Genomic DNA, 19,481 nt, shown 5'->3' with positions numbered 1-19,481 from the left:
GTTGTTAAACATTTGGAGTGCTTTGCTGTGCAATTTTCACCCAGGAATGTTAACAAAATGTTGCTGAGCAGCTCTGAGTTGCTAATGATAATGTTTTAATAAGTGCTGGAATACCAAGGGCTAATCTTGGTGAATTTTGGGAAAAAAAAGTCAGCAAAACCCTCCCATCTAAATCTTGGATCTGTGTGAAAATGGGTGAATTCAGGATAACATTAATCCTACACAGTGAGTGTGAAACTGTTACCAGAAAGGATTGAAGAAATGCAGTGTGGTTGTCACTGATCCATGTGGTTATTTGGAAAATATTCCTTTTCAGAAACCCTATCCAGAATTCTGTAGTAGTAGGAAGAAGATTTTAGGAAATGACAGCATGCAATGGGGTCATACATCTTTCCTGTTCCCAAACCTCCTCCTCCACCCATTCCAGCTTTTTTTGACTAATTGGAGCAGCCAGGACATGATCCCATAGGTAAAACTGCTTTCCTTGGCATCTTTAAAAATGTATTTTGAGCTGCTGCAGGATTATCAAGGTTGTGTTATGAAGTGGCTTGGCAGTGCTGATAGGAAGAGCAGCGGATGTATAAACCTTATCTGTGTGCAGGGACCCAGGGAGGTTGTTTTAGGAATGGTTTTGTGGCCTGTCTTGTTGGAGGCTCCTGCTGATAGTGACCTTGCTGCCCTTGGGCAAAGCAGAACAGGAGGTCTCTCTTCTACATGCAGCAGCTGTCAGGGATCCTTTGAAGTTATTTGGTAAACTGAGTCATAGGAAAAATTCTGAGCTATTCACGTAGGAGTGAAAGATGCCATGGGAATTTCTACATGAGTGTAGCTAACACAGACCGCCCCAAGCCTGGTTGTTGGTGCCTAAACTTGTTTGCAGGAGTGAACTCTGGGAATTACTAGCTTTTTCTGAAGGCATTTCCACCATATTTTCCTACATTAGAGGATGCTGCTAAACAGAAATGATCCTGAGTGTGCTTCTGTTTTCCTTATGCTTTCATTTATTTCCTATGGGCACAGTCTCAGTCCCACTATCAGGCTGTCTCAGAAGAAGATTGTTGTAATTCGGTTTTTTTTTTCCTAACTAAAACAGAATTTGGCAGAGCAATAAAGGCTTTTGTGTATTAGACTTGAAGAGCTGAAAGCTCTTCTCTGGTCCTATGGGAAGCATATATCAGTGGTGCTAATTATAATCCCACGACAAGCTTGTTGCCACAGGAGGCAATAGGAAGTATCAACTTCTCACTAGAACTCAGCATACTGTGGTGTGCTGATTGTGTGTAGCCATGGCAGATACTGGGAATGGGATTGTATTTCTCATCCTGGCTTTTCTGCTGTTGCTGTTCTTTGACTTTCAATCTCATTACCAGCTCTGGGGGAAAAGCCCCTCAACCAACTCAGAAGAGCATTTAGGGTTTTTTGTTAGTTGTATTGACAGGTTAGTGCTGAGTTGGACAATAATTCATTATGGTCAGTGCTGATGGAGAGTGTGTGGTGGGGACTCAGCTTTTCCATACAGAGAGCTAATGCCACACCTGGAGAGTGTTTGCTCTTGTCTTTCCAGTTGCAAACCCTGTGACATAAAAAAGGGACTTGATTAGTGCATTAGGCCACAATAGCAGACATGGATGGGATGGGAAAATGCTCAAGTAAGTGTGGGGAAAAATACTTGTGGCTCAAATATATATATTTTAAAAATATTACTGTAAGAATGAGCTCTGAGTCTTGAGTTTTTTATCACAAGGCTCTGTGTTTTATCACAAGAGCTGTGTTGACCAGTGTGGTTATGTGCAAGAAGATGCTTTGATGGTTGTTTAATGAATTTGTGTTCTGCCTGTCCTGGAGCATTTTTTCAGGGCACAATAGAAAATGACAATTACTGGATAAAGAGCAAGTGCTACAAGGGATTGAGCAATAACTCTGCTTCTTTCAAAATCCTAGAAAAGATGAATGACTGCACTTGGTGAATCATCACTGGCGTGGTTTTTCAGAGAAACAGCCAATGTTCCTTTGAGACTTGATGAATAAGCAGTTGCTGCAGTTTTTTGTCTGAGTGTGAAGTAGCCTCTTTCCAAAATGCAGCAATGGTCACATAACATGAAAAGCCACGTTAGTGGTGAATATAGGTTTCCAGGTGTCCCATTAATTGATTTCTGTCACACAGTTTCCAAAGATAATTACACTGGTTAAATGTTATCAGCTCTGTGGATTTATGTTACTATTTATGAGGATTTGGGCTTCTTGTTTTGCAGGAAGAGACCATAATTATGATTTCAAATGGGTAAGAGGAAATAATATGGAGGGACCATGTCAGGCTGACTTCCTGAAAATAAACACTTTAATTCTAGTTTTACAGTTATGTGTCTTGGTTTCTGACATCTTGAGTTTCTATAATTTCCAACTAAGCTGCTAGGACAAGTGTTTTAAATCACTCTGGTTTTCATGCTTACTAGTCTTGTTTCTTCTCCAGGCTAAGTGTTTCAAATTTGCTACAGATATTTGAGACCTCTGATAATGAAGGATATTTTAAGTGAATTTTAGAAAATAGAATACCATTTTTGCCTCAGCAGCACAGGGTTTTGGAAGGAAATTTCAGTAAATAAAATCTGGATTAGGTAAGGTTGAATACACAAGGTAATGCCGGCTGGTAATTGTTGCCTTTGCCTCTTGTCTGGAACAGTCATAATTCTTGATTTACACTACTTCTTTGGTAGATGTTAAATGAGAATTTAAATCTGATATGCCCCACTTTATTTTTTTTTTTTGTATTGAATGGTATATTTATGTTTTTCAGTGTAACACCTTTTAGTTTAATTTCACTTGAAAGAGAGGAATTAGTTCTGTGAGGTTCAGAAGGCAAATTCGAAAACCAGAAGACACTTCCCAGTACCTGAAATGAAGAGACTGAAAAGAATTGTGATTTATGAATGTGTGGTGGGAGAATAATTAATTCTTAAAATTCAGAAGTGGCTCACTGAGATTTAGATATATATGCATAGCTAGTATGTAAATATTTAGCATTAAGTATGCATTATAAATGAAGAATTAGCATCATGAGAAACAGATATGTTCTAGTTACTCAAGCACATTCCAAAGCTTTTGTGGTAACCTTCCTAGTACAAAAATAATGAGAGGCTGTGCAGCTGTGGGTATTTACTGGCATTTTACTTCTTTCTGGTGGTGGCAATAATTCCTGGGGGTTCTTGTTAGATATTGGAGGTGAGGAGACGATTTCTTCAGCTCTTGTGGGTAGAGATGTGTGCTGAGTTTGCTTTTGCTGGCATTTTCTGTAACTAAACTAAACTGCTCCAGTGCTCCACAGGTGTGCAAGCTCCTGGAGCTCTCTTTGTGCTGGGAAAGCAGAGTGGAACAACTGTTAGGGATGGGTCTGAGCAAACCCAGCTCTGACCTTCCCCAAGGTGCTGGATCTGAATTTTCTGCATTTGAATGTTAGTTGTCATTTTTGAAGAAGTGCCTAGTAACTTCCTTCAGATCATTAGTTCTCATTTCTAATGACTTTTTCTTTTTATTAGGAGTACATAATCCGTGTCCAGAGAGGAGTTTCAACAGAAAACAGTTGGCAGGTAATTTCTTGAGTTGTAGTTCATGTAACCAGGATTCTTTTTTTAGGAAGAGTTTGAAAATTGCCTATTCCTAGCTTTTAAAATTTGAGCTGGAAAGAGAAATGTTGATTTGGAACTGAGAACATGAAGTGCTTGAATTCTTTTGGTCAGAACTAAGAGAAAAACAGTATTGCTGCCAGCTACAGAAGGCATGTTTGGTGCTATTCTGAATATTCCAGGAAAAATGCCTGTCATGTGTTTCTACTGTGTATTGGTACAACCATAATTTTAAAATCTCAAATGCCAGTTTGCCTTTCTCAGTGCTAAAATCACAGCTCTGCTGAAACGAGACCAATGAAACCAAGAATTAATATGAAGATGAGTATGAAAAGTTGTTACATCTAATATGGCAAAAATGCCTTATTTGCAGACAGCTTTGTTCACAAGTACTGTTTTAAGATAATTTTTAGAAATTAATTTTCTGTCTGATCGAGTTGTGATTAAGAGCTCTTTTTTGCTCTCCGGCAATGTGACATAAACCCAGCAGTTACACATTTGTACAAAAATTGCAAAAGAAGATGATTGTAAATGGGAATTATTTTTCTCTGATGGGATTTTGAGGAGTCAAATGCTAATGGAAAAAGTAATTTGTTTCCTGAACTTTGTCTTTTATTTTACAGATTGTGAGGCGATATAGTGACTTTGACTTGTTGAATAACAGCCTGCAGGTAATTTTCACTCTTCATATATAAATAAAAAAATGTCATTAGAAGAATATATTCAAAATTGTGATTTTTTTTTTCTTGTGATATTTTTATATATTGTGGTGAAAATAAAAAGAATTTTCATAGCTGTGAAGAGAAACTGTCTTCAAATGTAACATGAATGTGTACTTATTCACCTTTAAGTTTTCTCTTGTAAAATTTGAATTTTAGCATCAACAGGATCAGTTTATATAGAAATGGAGGAAATTGGCAGATACTGAATCTTTCCCTTCAGTCCTGTGACTTGTTCCGGTTTTATGTGTTTTTATTTGTTCCTCCTTTGATTTGGAGAAAGCCAAGGCACATACCAACCTTATAAATTCAGCACTGAAGTGCTATGTGTCTCATTATTTATATTCGTCTAAAAGCACTACCAGATGCTGCTTCTCATGTGATCGTTTTCTGTGTCACTGAGGAGTGTTCCTTGGTTAGACACTGGACTTACTGTGTGTTTTCCTCTGCTTTTTAGGACAATTATTTCTTTTTAGTTTGTGTGGGAAAAAACAGGGTATGTGAGTGTGTTTGGGGACAGGGGGAAGCAGCAGTGATTAACATCTACAGAAGACAAACTTGTTACTTGAGATTTCCATACTGGTCAAACAAGATATAAAGTGAATGACACAATTTGAGGATAGATTTTAGTGACTTTAAATTTTTCCCTTGTTAAGCATTTAATGAATTCAAGAGCTTAATACTGCTTCAACTTCCTCTCTCCTCCCCAAATCAAATCTGCTTGATGAACCTTGGTGAGCAAAGCCCTCTAAGGGTGTTTGTTGATTTGGATGCTCTGAGAGCCCACTGTAGCTGCTTCCTCTGCTGCAGGTGGATGGGGGCAAATCAGTCATAATTCAACAAATACAGCATGGTTGCCTTGTGGAATTATTCTGTTAAATGTGCAGTAGCACATTGGAACTTTTATCGTGACCTAGAAACCTTCTCTGTGATGTGCTGAATAAATGCTGTACAGAGGTGTCTCCTGCTCCAGAGGCATCCAAGATTTAAAATTAGACAAACACCCATGGGAACACAAGGAGTCGAGATGGTACTAGTCATCAAAGTACCTTGGGGTCACTGGTCTTAACCATAGTTTTGATAGAGATCACAGAGAAAAAATTTTGTGAAAGTTTTAAAAAGAAGGAAGCATTCACTTTGCAGCCACCTGTAACAAGCTTCTCTTAACTGTGAGGGAATAGAAAGTGTTAAGGCATGAAAAGGCTTTGTTGCCTTCTCATTTGCCTTTCAAATGATGCAGCTCTAGTAGAGAAGGCAATGGACCTTTAAGACTTAAAATCCAGAAATGACAGGTACTGCATAGTTAGGCCTATGTGGAAAATCCATAAAGTGAAGGTAAATAGGTTATGCATGGTGGAGTTTAGAAGGAAAAAGCCTTTGTAACTGGAATAGAGGTGAATGATAAAAGTGGAGGGTCCAGGAAATTACCTGACAGCAACTTTGCAGAGTGGGACAAAGGGGAAATTTGAAACAGGAGAGACCAAGATCCAGGACAAAAATGTCAGCTGCTTGGATGACTGGAAAACATTAAAAAGAATTATCAAAAGGCACCTCTAACTTCAACGGGAGGATATGAGAGGGTGGCTAAATTAACAAGCCGTGTGCTTTAGCAGTTGGCCTCCTCCAGTGGCTCTTTTCTCCCACTGTTTCAGAGTTTTTTATAAATTACTCTGTGATGCTGGAGCTGAACTTACCTCATCTATCAAGACAATGCAACACTTCTCAGATGTTTCCATCCAAACATGGTATTCAGGTCCCATGACAAGTTCTAAAACTTTTTAAGCTATCATCTTGTGTATATTGAAATTAGAGTAAACAAACAAAACTCCAAACAAATAAGAAGATACCAAACCCTAATCTTTTTCCTTCAAAGCTAAAAATCTGCTGGAAGAACTGCTGGAGCTTCTTTGCAGTGTAAAGCCCAAGTTCTCCAAGTTCTTGTGGCATGCTTGACCTCTCTATATGTTCGTATGGGTGTGTTTGAGCACAACTGAAGTTGAGTTGGAATGCGAATTTTCTGTTCCTTATCTGGTACTACCTATGCGATAATAATAAGGATTGAGAATTTCAAAATTGTCTAGGCTAGGGAATGCAGTCCTGCCAAAAACTTTGGAAAATAATGAAGTGTATATATGTGTCCCTGATTTGTATTAGAAAGTTTCAAGACAGGTTCCCTGAGCTCTCAGTTGTACCAGATTGAAAAGCTTCTTCCAGTCGGTTCCACATTTCTTCCTCTTTACTTATTTGACAGAGATCAGTGGAGATCATTGGCTCTTCTGTTTTGTCAAGTGAAGGGCTGGTACATGGAAGTACTGGAATTCACAGCAAGATATCTGGCTTTTGTGAAGCATTTTATTGCAGCTTTTGAACAGACATTCCTGAGCAGGCTGTGGTTTGAAGATAAGAATGTTAATTCCCAGGTTCTTCCGTAGCAAAGCCCATCCTGGCTCCAGTGGTGAGCTGGGGCCACTGAGAAGCAGTGTCTGAAAGCATGTGAGGTCTTTGCAAGGTCAGACCCTCCGTGAGGTGTTCTTCTGTGGTGGAGTGTTCTTGCTGTGCTGTGCTGTATGGTTTGGCAGATTGCTACAAAAACCCCAGCCTGAATGTTACTTTCTGCTGAAAAATAGTAGGAGTATAATTTATAAGTTTTAAAACAAATAATAGTGGTTGGAAAACACGTGAATTAGAGTCAGTTTCTCTCTGATGGTAGCTAGCTGTCAGGTCAAGAAGGTAAAGGTGATGATGGTTTGACATACTTTTTAAGTGAGTAATAGGAAAGGATTTAGTTCTTGTTTAGAAACTCAGTTTTGAATTGAAATGAGTGGTCTGCCTAAGGAAAGTTCTGTTTGCCTCTGGTGCTAAAACTTATTTGGTGAATTACTGGCTGTAAGTGATATATGATTACTTTTGGGTTTTTTTCCTGGTCTTTATTAATAGCTTCTGTAATTCAGACATAGTTACAGTTCTTTTTCAGTCCATAATTTGAAGTCAGAAAACGAGAAGTAGGAGAAGTGCTAAAGTTAGCAGAGCACAACTCCAGTGTTCAAGTGAAGGAGGTAGAAAGGAAGAGGAATGCTACAATTAGTTTGTTGAATTAATCTGTTACTTTTTCCGCTAGTTAAAATGAAAGTTGTTCAAATAACAAAAGTCCCAGTCTTCTCCCTGGTGAACTGTTTGCTTTAGAAATGAGGTTATTGCATCTGGTGTAATTGATTCCTGCAACACACAATTCTTGAAGATAGCTCCCATGGAGGTTCAGCTTACCCAAGGCAGGTGCTTTGATCTGCAGGACAATGATGTGTTAACAACACGAAAAATGTATTCTGGCAATTCATATATGTAATTGAATCTAAACACTAAAGATGATCTCTTTGATCTGATTTAAACAAGGTTTTGAATTTTTTTCATTGTCCTATTTTGAAGGGTTTCTCTGACTTTTTTCCTGAATTTTTGGATCTCTTGTGTCAGTATAAAGCAATTGCTGTACATCCCCTGGTAGATTGCAGCTATTTCTGGGTTGAATGATGTATAGATAGATGTTTAAAAAAATGTGCATGAACAAATTCAGAAGGTAAAATGGAAATATGCACCATATTTGAAATTTGAATATTTGAAATTTGAATATTTTAAATTACATATTTAAAATACTAACAGAAAGGGCTTAACATTACCTACAAATACATAGAGGCAGAAGAAAGTTGCTAATCTGCACTTGATGAAATAAGAAAGTATAAATCTTACCCAGAAAAAATAGCGAGGTCTGAATTGTCTTTGTGCTGTGGCAGAAGTCATAGAAAGAATCTGGCTGAAAACTGTAGCCGTTTAGGGTTAGTGATCTTAAATGTATGACTCACTAGCAAAGATTTGTCTCCTTGCATTTTCAGTGTTGTTCCATTTGCTGATCTCTGCACAGTGGGATGTAAGCTGTCATCTGACTGATAATGGTGCTTAGGAAAAATAGAAAAGCTTGTACATACACAGTGCAAAAAAGAGTTATCCAGTAGTTAGCTTGCTGCTGAGAGACTTTTGCTTTCTGAGTTGCTAGTTTTATATCCTTGAGGCGTTTTGAGAGCAAGGTCAGTAATTTTTCCTCTCTTTTTAAGATCTCAACTCTAAGTCTACCTCTTCCTCCAAAAAAGTTGATTGGAAATATGGAGCGTGAATTCATTGCTGAAAGGCAGAAGGGACTCCAGGCCTATCTGGATGTAATTACTACCCATCACATACTGTCTAACTGTGAGCTGGTAAAGAAATTCTTGGACCCAAACAGCTATTCTGTAAACTACACTGGTAAGTAGAAAATACAAAACTGTGCTTCACTTTGACTTCAGCATGTGCTATATATCTTCTGTGAATGCTGGCCAGGATCTACACTGAAGCATGGGGTGAACAATCTTCAGAATTTTCATACTGTGCATGTTATTATTTATGATAATGCTTCTCCAGCTCTGTGCATGGATCCTGCTGGGATTGTCAAATATAAATATTTTAATTATTTCACAGAGGAGTGAAGAGGGTCACGATCTTTATAAGCAGAACTTGGAGGAGAGGGGTTGGTGAGAGTGATGTCTACTTTTCACAATTCATAATAAATTAAAAGAATTGCCCTTGGGAAAAAATTGTCTGTCAGAGTGTAAGGTGGAGTTAAGTTTGTCAGCTTAGTATTTTGTTTAAACAGCCCATTTTCTGAGCACTGAATCTTTCAAGAATTGTGGTTGTCTTGTCTAGCTTCTACCCTTGCTTTGGGGTGTGAAACTTTTAGAACTAATTGTTTGAGCTAGATTGAGTACTTTTTCAAGTCTAGAATAAGCCAGACACCCTCGTCCCACAGATACTAGAAAGTCACTGCATTCCTTAAATTGATATCTCAGTGATCAGTTTCTTCATTACTAGTTGTTTCTTTTTTGAATTTGTCTTATTTTAGCTTCAGCCACGGGATATCAATAAATATTTGTCTTACAGACTGAAAAAACTTCCTCTTAGTGATGAAACCCACTCCATAAATTTAGTTCATAGGCAAAGCAACTCTCTGCAAAATGCAAAGCTTGTTTTCTTAGAAGCAGAGCCTACTGAAGCAGGAACTCACTGCTTCCTTTTCACTTTTCTTTTTTCTCTCCTTTTATGTAACATTCTTGTGTCTTCAGCTTCAAAGTGCAAAGAACATTTCCCAATATAATAAGCTGTGCAGGAGTTGTAAATTATTAGTAACTCTTTAAGGATGCAGTTTGTCTGGCTAATGCTGAGCAAGCAATTTAAGTTCTCAAGGCGTTGTGACTTCTGTGTTAATTCTGAGCACTTTCATCAAGATTGTTTTTTCTGCAAGTTGCTGGGAAACTGGTGACACATGTCGTTGCCTATGGTCTTTAGAGCCACCATCAGTTTGTCATTTCTTAAATTCTGGAGCAGAGAGATTATATTTATTACACATTTTTTCTAGCATATTTCTAAAGAAAGAAGATACAATGCAGTGAGGTCAGCACATCCTTACCTTTTTGCTGTGTTTCTATGCCATGTTAGGGAAAATTCCTTGTTGGCATGATTCCCTTTCTCTCCCCCACTTCTCATTGAGATTTCCCCTCAAGCCAGTCATGATTAAGCCAGTTGTGTTCCCACCTGTGGGGAGAATTCACTAACCAGATGGGTGTCCTCCCCTTTGGCCCCCAAAATATATGAAGACTCATGATAGCTGGACAAATACCTCTGCCTGCACAGAAAAGGGCACAATAATATATAGTGAAACAGAGCTAATTAGTTTACATAAACTACACTTAGTAATAGCAACATTGATGGATGTCAAAGAGATAAAAGCACTTTTACAGATATGGCAGAAACACTTGATGTTCTAATGTTGTGTACACCTAGTGTGGGAAATCTGAGCCGTGATTTAGACTTGGAAATGCAGATCTAGTACAGATAGAATGGAGATTGGTAAGTTTTCCAAGCAATGGTTTCTCTGTTTGCTCTCTGGATTTGAGTTACTAAGTTAAAAATTCAAATGCCCTCTAACTGTGTTTTTATCTGATTTCCTTTTGAATTGATTTTGCTGACATTTACTCTGAATTCCTGAAGGCTTCCTTTTGGCACTGAACCTTATCTCATATGTGAATAATTACATTGTATAGTGTCTTAAAAACATATAATTTTTTTTCTGCTTTTTCTTCGTCTCTTTTTTTCTTTCCAGAAATTGCCTTACAGCATGTTTCAATGTTCTTCCGATCAGAGCCAAAGTGGGAAGTAGCTGAACCATTAAAAGATATAGGTAAGAGGGGCATGTGTGCATGAAAACTTATTTGATTTTTTTTCCAACTATATGAGTTGCCCTAAGATTGCAATAATGTCTTTGCTTACAGGCCTTGTCCTGCCTGTAAGCTGTGTGATTTTAGCAGTGTTTAATTAAAGCCACTGCTGACTTTTTTCTTTACTTTTTTGTAGGTTGGCGAATACGTAAGAAATATTTCTTAATGAAAATTAAGAATCAACCAAAGGAACGGCTAGTGTTAAGCTGGGTATCTATGCTTTAATTTCATACTTAAGTCTTTCTCAATTTCTCTCAAAGTTTGATTTTGACTACCCTGGGTGAGTGATGGGGAGAGAGATCGAAGAGCTCAGGCTTTGAGAGAGCTTTGAAACCCTTAGGTAGATGGGTGGTGTGGAATTTCTTGTATTTCTTTCCTGTGGTGGCAAATCCACTTTGGAAGTTGCTGTGCCTGGTCATTTGCTCCCAAATCTGCACCTCAGGATTCTTTAGTTGTAATGATGTTGCTGTTGAGCATAATATAAATTTGCCCATGGAAAATAATGAGATGAACCTTTTTGAAGCCATGGGTTTTCCTACTCAAGTGTTTAGTTGTGCTGACACACTAATAGGTGAGAGGGACATGAATTGCTCCCTTAAAACCAGTTGCTTTTGCTCCTGTGCTGAAATGTGTTGCCCTGTTAGTTGTATGAGCACAGCTGTTTGTGAGACTTCACTGGAGAGTGGAGGTCACTAAATCCTGTGGGAGGAGGGATGTTTTTCTTGCTGCAGAGGAAGAAGGTGCCTTATCAGTTCCTAATGTACACAGTCCCCCAGTTTAGGGTTTGCAAAGTTCATTCAGTGGTAGTAATGCATGTCAGGTCTGTGGGAGGAAAGAGGCAGTAATACTTACTTATGGTCAGACTGTTTGTATTGCAAAACCATGGCCTTATTCAGCCTCTTCAGGTTTCATTTTGCATGTGTAATTTCCTTGCTTGCTCTTCAAAATATGCCTTCAAACATAGGTCCTAATTTGCCAGGGTAGAACATTGATCACATTTTCTGTATGGAATGTAACATGTATTATAATGCCATTCTTCTTTTTACTTCCAGGCTGATCTTGGCCCTGATAAATACTTGTCTGACAGAGACTTACAGTATGCTGTGAAACTTCTTTCTTCCTGTTCTGTGAGTACTGAAGATTTTAAAAATGTGCTAGCACAAAGGCGTGTGTCAAGGACTGATCTTGGAAAAGCATATGTAGCCTAGTTGGCATAGTTTGTAATTTTAGAGCTGCCTTCATTAAAGGTTTGGAAACCTTTTAATTAAATTTCCCATATACTATGAGGTAACATGTTCTCAGCACACATAATAATCCTGCAGGATTATTACAGGAGATTCAGTGTTGTGGTTGATTTGATTTTTTTTCTTCTTTGTGCAGTACCGTGAGATCATGAGCTTTTATTTCATCTCCTCAACACCTTTAGGCTGTTAGGATAGTGCTGCTTAGGTGTAATTGCTAACCTGTGAGCCAGGATATTCTCAGGCAGCAGAGGATGAGTCAGTGGAATGACTATCACTATTTTTTCAGTTTTTGGACTCAAGACAGGAGCATCTTAGTAGAGCTGCAAAGGAGGGTGTACAATCTAAGCTGCTGTGAAATGCCATGTTATAAATCCAGTAGGCATCTCTGCCTGAAAAACTGGCATTTGACTCCAAAAGGAGTCTCTGGATATCTCTTTAAGGATGCTAAGCATATGAAAGACTGTCTGAAATAGATTTTTTTTTCTTTTTAATTTGTATGTTAATTGAATAATGTCTTTGTGAAGTTTTCTTTGCATTTACTCTAGATTAAGACTGAATAACTTGAGTTATTCTATGTCACTGAGAGACTCCAATTTACTACTTTAAATATACAGTTCAGGCTGATCTTTTCTTACTTGTGAATTGAACGAATGATTTTAAAAATCCATAATTTAAAATTTACCTACAGTTTCTTCTTTTGGTAGCATCCCTATATTTACAAAATCACTTTTGCCACTGCCAACGAATCTTCAGCGCTGGTTATTAGACCATTCAGTGAAAAAGGGACACTAAAGGACCTTATTTATAAGGTATAACATCTTCCCCCTACCCCAAACTCAAATTGCAGAACATATGCTGGAATGACCATACATGTTTTTTATAAAAGTGTTTGCCATCAATTACTAAGCAATCTAAGACAAATAGTGACTTTTCTGGGCATGATACTTGATACGTGTGTTTCTTTTAAAGGCAAAGCCAAAAGACCCATTCCTGAAGAAGTATTGCAATCCTAAAAAAATTCAAGGTCTTGAACTTCAGCAAATAAAAACATATGGAAGGCAAATATTAGAGGTACTTTTTTTTTTTTTTTTGCTTTCTTTATGAGATTTTTTGATTTCTTTTTTGGAGGCCAACTAGTCTAACTACTGAAAGTAGACAAACTCTTGAGTACACAAGCTTTATATCAGCAGCAGACTTCAAAGCTAAATGTAAATTGAGATATGCTGCTGAGTTGAACTTAGATATATTTGTGTGAGACCATTTATGACCCCCCCCAAAAAAATGCAGCTGGTATGTGTGGAGCTTAAATGGAAGAGAGGTGATAATATAGTCTGTTCCTTGTGTAAAAAGGAAAAGAAGTAACTCATAGCCTGCAGAACATGTGCCATAAATTCATGGTTGTTGGTATGTTTTTAAATTTTTTTTTTACTCAAGCTATCATATTAGTAGAATTTTAAATTTTAGTTTCCAGATCTCTTTGGGAGGTGTCCATAAGCCTGCTTTGAAAATCAGCATCAAATATTTGTTTTGTGAAAAGTGCTACCAGTGAAATGGGAATGAATAGTCAGCCAAAGAGGATGTAGATAGAAGATCAAGTTGAGTGAGCATTCCAAATGGGGGCCTCATTTATTATGTGCCTGCTTTAGTATTGGAGCATTTAAGCTGATGATCTTATGATCCTGAGGTCATCGGAGCATCTTGTGATAGTGCTTCTCTACTGAACTTTTTTCAGGTATTAAAATTCCTCCATGAGAAAGGATTTCCTTATGGCCATCTTCACTCTGCCAATGTGATGCTGGATGGGGATACCTGCAAGTTACTGGATCTAGAAAATTCCTTATTGGGACTTCCATCATTTTATCGATCATACTTTTCACAGTTTCGGAAAATTAATGTAAGGTTCAGACAAGGAATTCATCTGACTCTTATGCAAATCTTTATTCTCAATCTTTGTTTGTGGAGAACTGAGTAGAATGAATTTTTTTAATCTGAGCTTTGCTCCATCAAATCACTTTTCTGCTTCCTCCAAATCACTGTCTGGCTGCACAGCAGTTTTGTTGCAGCACACTAGAGTGAGGCTGAGGCCAAAGGTAAGTAGGTAGAAGGGGAGTGCAGGTGAGTATTTTTATGGCAACAGTGCCAGCACAAATAGAGGTAAAGTGCAGTTGTTTTGAGATCTCTTTCCACCCTAGTCTGTATATCATAGGAATTTGCATACAGTTTCACTTGTATGTCTGTACAGTGAGCACAGCTATTTACTTGTGCTTAGCTGGGAGCAATAATCAGCCTCGTCTTTGGTGGAGACTGTGAAAATTCATCAGATGCTTGCAGATCTCTAGCTATTCAAAGATTATCTTTATTTGTTTGAGGGGTGTCTGTTTGACCGCAGGCTTGCAAAGCAAAACATTGACCTTACTGCAAAAATATGAAAACAAATTTGCCCTGTTGCAGCAACATCATTCTCTGCCTTTAGGCTCTCATTATAATAAATTCTGTTCAGGATCATGAGAGAGCTGCTTGCTGACCTTGCTAAACAAGTTCTACTGTGTTGTCAAAGAAACGATCACAAGTTCATGGTTAGTCCAAATCTGTTAGTGCCATCAAAGCCTCTTGCAGTAAGAGGAGCCTCTTCTGTTTAAACATGATTCAGAAATCTTTGACATATGCTGTCTGGGAGCTCAGCATGTATATACAGCTTGCACAGACCTAAGGAGGAGCAAAAGAGACTCTCCTAGGTTTGTCTGCTATGCATTTTTTCCCGTCTTTTTATCTTCTTCCCTGTGAAGTGACAGCTGGTCATTTTATGAATCTCATTCTTTGCTGTTTGACTTAGCTACGAAAGTGTGCTTGACTGGGACTTCTGTTGGTGTGTAGACTTCTAAACTGCTTTGTGAAGAGTTTATTACTTCACACACTTCTACAGAACTTGACTACACTGCTCTCCCATTTGTACCATCTTGTACAGAAAGACAACAGAGGCTGCTTTAGCTTGTAGCATGAAGATTTCATCAGAACTACAGTTATGCAGGGAAATGGTAATGGTTAGGAACTGCCTTAATGGTTCCTCTTTTCTATCTTCACATGCAAGATCACTGGATTAGCTAGTTGTGAAAAAATAGCAAGTTGTGGTTTTATTTTTTTGTTCCCCTACAGACTTTAGAGGGTGTTGATGTTCATTGCTTTGGACACTTACTGTATGAAATGACCTATGGGAGACCTCCAGACACGATTCCAGTGGAGAGCTTCCCCCCTGCTCCATCAGTGTTTGTTGGTTAGTATGCAGTGCAGAACATCTCAGTCACAGCTGCCTGGGTACACTGTTAGACTTGATGTAAGCTGAAGTGCTGTGAAATAGCAGCCTGAGATCATTGCACCCTGTGACCAGAAAGAATTAGCAATTTGGTCAAATAGAAAATGTGTTCTTCATGTGTAGTGTATGAATAAAACTTTTTAAACTGCGTGATAAAGCAGTGTTTAGCAAGTAATGAGATGCCTGGATTCCCTTGCCTCGTGTTTAACATTCTTGAAAAGCTTCAGTGTGTAATAGTAATGCTATAATAAAAACCACATGCCACAGAGCTTCATCACTGCTCAGTTGATGCAGTACTTAGGGGAGCATCACACAGCAGTGCCAAACGTTCATTCTAGATCATTTGCTATCCTGCTGTGCAAAAATGTGTCCATTCTTATTCTTTCTTTGGTAGTGTCAGTGTTGGAGTCCATTCTGACTTGTGAAGCTCTGAAGAATGGGATGCCAACTGTCTCACGGCTCTTACAGATGCCGTAAGTCCTGTTCGACTTGTTTTATATTCATTTATATTCATAGCAATGTTTTTAAGTATTTTAAGAGGAAGAAACTTTCTGCTCTTGTTTCTCTTTAAAAAGGTTTGCTGTTTGTTCTGAGAGATATGTCCCAAGTGAAGCTTGATAGGCTTTACAGAACCCATCCTGTGTTAATATGTGTGTTTAAAGTTGCTTTCTCTCTTGGTGTGTTGGAGCTATTATGTATGCACTTTATTTTGCATGGTTTGAATTAATCCAGTCATTAAAGTAATGCAAGCATGATTGAGATCATGTACAGATTGATTTAAAGGATTTAGAGTAAGGAGTCTTTTTGCATGTCCTGTTCAGACCTACTTCAGCAGATTTTGCTGTTAGTTTACTTAGGACTGACTTTGCTCAGCAGTGACATTTAGACCTGCTCTGGGTATGAAATGTAATATGGAAGTTCTGTCTGGTTTCTTGCAGGACTGGCTTAGGGATTCTCTGAAGCATAGACAGAATAAATTTCCTTTCAGGCTGCCCTCCAAGTAAGCAGTGAAGGGGTGAGAGCAGGCATGGGGGCATGGCCAGGATGCAGAAAGGGAGCACTGTCAGTGTGCCAGAGTGGAGACCACACCTGTCTGCAGTGCCACCCTGCCTGCAGTTAGGGCACAGCATTCCAGGGAAATTGCTGTCCCCACGCTGTGACATGCCACCAGCACGGTGAGCATGGAACTACAGTCCTGGTGGAGGTTCTTTTATTGTTTGTTAATGTGAGATGCTGTAGTTGGGACCTCCTAAATGGGAGATTGTCCATACCTAAATCTGGGTCTGATCTCACAGCACCGATTGCAGTGCATTTAGAGCCTGCTCTGAGGTTCAGATTTCCTGGTTGGGAAGAGTCACTGCAGCCTTCAATTCCTTCTTCTCCTCCCCTCAGAAGAAATACTATAGGAGAACTCTATGAATACAGAAATATACAGGTGTTTAAAGATGCTGAATAAACAGTCTATGCCCAGCTGCATTTGATATGTAAGATATTATACCACATTTCCTTCATACCAATACTCTTTACAAAAGTGTTTTGCATAGATATGCAATGCAATTAATGTAATTTAAAGCAATTAATATAATTTAAATATCTATTTATTATAACCATAAGAACATGTAATCTGAAAAGGTCAGAAAGTCCTGTAAATAGGGATGAACTTCCATGGAATTTTGGAAGTATTTTAAAATTCGCTTTATTTCTGAATTTTTCATTCTCCTTAATTAACTTGATTCTAGATGTGAATTCGTTTTCTCTAGTATAAGCCTGTGATAATATTCCATAGTGAACAGCAACTCAGAAATATTTATCTTGGAGCCAAGATTGAGGTCTCTCTGTGACAGTTTTCTAGTATGTTCTCCAGGACGAAGTATCTTGAAATGGACTAACCAGTTTATTTTCAGACTACCATTGCCCTCTAGTGTCTTTGTTTTGGATGGAAAAGGACTAATCATTTATAGTGTTTCTGCTGATACCATAGAGGGGAGAGCAAAATATTGCAATATTTGCTCTAGTTGCCTTTTGTAGAGGACAGGCAAGAATGCAGATATTTTCAAATGTGAAGTTCACTTGATTTTTTACATGTTCCTTGTTAATTCTAAGACAAGGGTCCTGCTAAGAGAATTTTTTTAACAAGAGCAATGATTTTGTTCAGGTGAAATTTAAAATAAAGTCCCTGGATTTTTTTTTTTAATAAGGAATCCATATACTTTTAAGGAAAAGGTATTCTTTTTTGGGGGGAACCCTTGTCTACCTTTGACAACTGTACCTGTTCTACCCACGTTCAAAATATCTCACACAAACCAGTTTTCTCAGTAGTGGCTACATTCTGAGAGTTGAGTGCTGCTAATTTTATAGCAGTGCTTAGAAAATAAAAAGCAGTACATAGAAACCTGTGGCCAAGGGTTGAGGACAGAGAAGCCAAAGAAGAAAGAGGGGTTTAAGAGAACAATACCAATAGTATTCTTGTTCTGGTTTTGCCTGTCTCTTGGGAATGATATTTCTTTTTTCTTTTCTTTTATCAACTCACAGATTATTCAGTGATGTCCTGCTAACAAACTCTGAGAAACCACAGTTTAAGGTAGGGCTGAACACTGATTTGCTGATGTTTATGGAAGTTCCAGGATGTGGGTAGCTACATATTAATTGACAGAGGGGGTTGAAGAGAGCTGGCTTTATTTGCCTCTATGGCTATTGCCATCAGTGTTTGGATTCCTTTGCCATTCTGTCCCTGAGGACATTGTGCCACATCTTAGAGGGGAGCACGATGTGAGCCAGGGGTGTTCAAGAGCAGCTGCTCAACTGGAGCCCATTTGTGCAACTGATGGTGATGCTGTCTGAGCACAGCCTCTGAGCATGCAGGTCCCCTGCAGTGAGAGGAAACACATTGCAAACGCCTTTGGAAGCTGATTTTGGTACCTGAGACCATCAGCACCTTGCTGCCAGCTGCAGCACTGGGGCATTTCAAGGGCCACATCTGGTCCCACTGGGGAGCTGCCCCAGGGCACTTCTCCTGGAGGATATGTGCCCTTTGTCTTGTGTTGTCAGCCTCATAGAAGTTTGGGGATGTGATTGGAGTCTCAAAGTAGTTACCTGTCCTTGCCTTTAGAGTATCCCTTCCAGGGTTTGTTGTTTCTTTGTCCTTGCTGATCTGTAGCTAGTTCTGGAGTTGAAAAACATGTATCTAGAGTCTTCTGCTTCTCTAAAGCAATAGTGTCACATCTTGGGGCTTTAGATGAGAAATGTGATCAAATGAATGGTGAGTTTTGATCAGTGAAGTTGTGTTTTTCTATATCTCATTTTGTGCTATGATTTTGTTCCCCATTCTGTATTAGATTCCTACTAAGCTAAAAGAGGCATTGAAAATCGCCAAGGAATGCATAGAAAAGCGATTAACAGAAGAACAGAAATTGGTAATGTCTGCGTTTCTTTATTTCCTACAGGCATTTCATTTCCTCATCACTTTTACATGCAGAAAGTGAGTTTTTACTCAAAAGTGATTTTGAGTAATAAAGGCTCTCACCAACAGGTTTACTTTCCCAAAAATGCAATATGAGGAGTTGTATAACAGCTGTTGACTGTATGGCATTTCACTGTTTTAAGAGGTGCAGTTTCACAGGTAGTGGCTCCCAAGTTAGAGGATCATTTTAACTTCAGTACAAGTCTTCATCCTCTACCAGAAACAGTAAAGGAAAAACTAGAAGTGAATAAGGAAATCCAAACATGCAAAGTGACTACAGTATGTTTTCTTGTAGCCCAAACATTGTTTTCAAACATTTAAGATTTTAATATTATCTTTTTCTGGTTTTTTCTTAATTTTGAAGATTCACCAGCACAGAAGGCTGACAAGAGCTCAATCTCATCATGGCTCTGAAGAAGAAAAAAAAAAAAGGAAGATCTTGGCACGAAAAGTAAGCAATCTTTAAATAGGTTTCTCCCACAGGAAAAGATGTGTTTCTTTTTGGAATGTTTACTATGTACAGGTTTAGCCATAGGTACATGACTCTACTCTTCCTTGTGTTTTTCTGCACTGCTTCTTGGTTGTTTTCACTTCTTTAGCTAAGGAATAGATTTACTAAAATGTTTAAGTTACAATGGTAGCTGACTTGCATATTGGTCCAAGCAATTTGTTTGAGGTTGCTGTATGAAAGCAGTCTTGGTTAATAGCTCATAGCCACATGAGCTGCTCTGCTCTGTCCCACTCTCTGGGGAGCTGTTGGAGCCTGTTTCAGCCTTGCTGCTCTTGAAACCACGTCAGCATGTCCTGGTGTGGCGAGAGGGATGTTGAGCAT

The 19,481-nt window shown here is 38.5% G+C and overlaps 1 protein-coding gene across 11 annotated transcripts in view; it reads left to right on the top strand.

Annotated features, from left to right (window-relative positions):
• The window catches only part of PXK (PX domain containing serine/threonine kinase like), a 33,460-nt gene that overhangs the window by 5,608 nt on the left and 8,371 nt on the right, over positions 1-19,481 (top strand). For all 11 annotated transcript variants that reach the window (XR_015806022.1, XR_015806023.1, XM_014872818.2 and 8 more), the window contains exons 2-15: positions 3,534-3,584; positions 4,244-4,291; positions 8,443-8,629; positions 10,521-10,598; positions 10,772-10,845; positions 11,688-11,762; positions 12,584-12,688; positions 12,849-12,950; positions 13,612-13,773; positions 15,033-15,150; positions 15,584-15,662; positions 17,722-17,770; positions 18,525-18,602; positions 19,014-19,100. Coding sequence is in view for 9 of the 11 variants with exons in the window: in XM_014872818.2 (XP_014728304.1) it covers positions 3,534-3,584; positions 4,244-4,291; positions 8,443-8,629; positions 10,521-10,598; positions 10,772-10,845; positions 11,688-11,762; positions 12,584-12,688; positions 12,849-12,950; positions 13,612-13,773; positions 15,033-15,150; positions 15,584-15,662; positions 17,722-17,770; positions 18,525-18,602; positions 19,014-19,100 (1,293 nt within the window). In the remaining 2 variants the exon portion in view is untranslated. The remainder of the gene's footprint in view (positions 1-3,533; positions 3,585-4,243; positions 4,292-8,442; positions 8,630-10,520; positions 10,599-10,771; positions 10,846-11,687; positions 11,763-12,583; positions 12,689-12,848; positions 12,951-13,611; positions 13,774-15,032; positions 15,151-15,583; positions 15,663-17,721; positions 17,771-18,524; positions 18,603-19,013; positions 19,101-19,481) is intronic.

Source organism: Sturnus vulgaris, chromosome 11 (genome assembly GCF_052056855.1).
Source record: "Sturnus vulgaris isolate bStuVul1 chromosome 11, bStuVul1.hap1, whole genome shotgun sequence".
In the NCBI taxonomy this organism is placed as follows: Eukaryota; Metazoa; Chordata; class Aves; order Passeriformes; family Sturnidae; genus Sturnus; species Sturnus vulgaris.
This window is presented reverse-complemented; position numbering and strand designations above follow the sequence as displayed.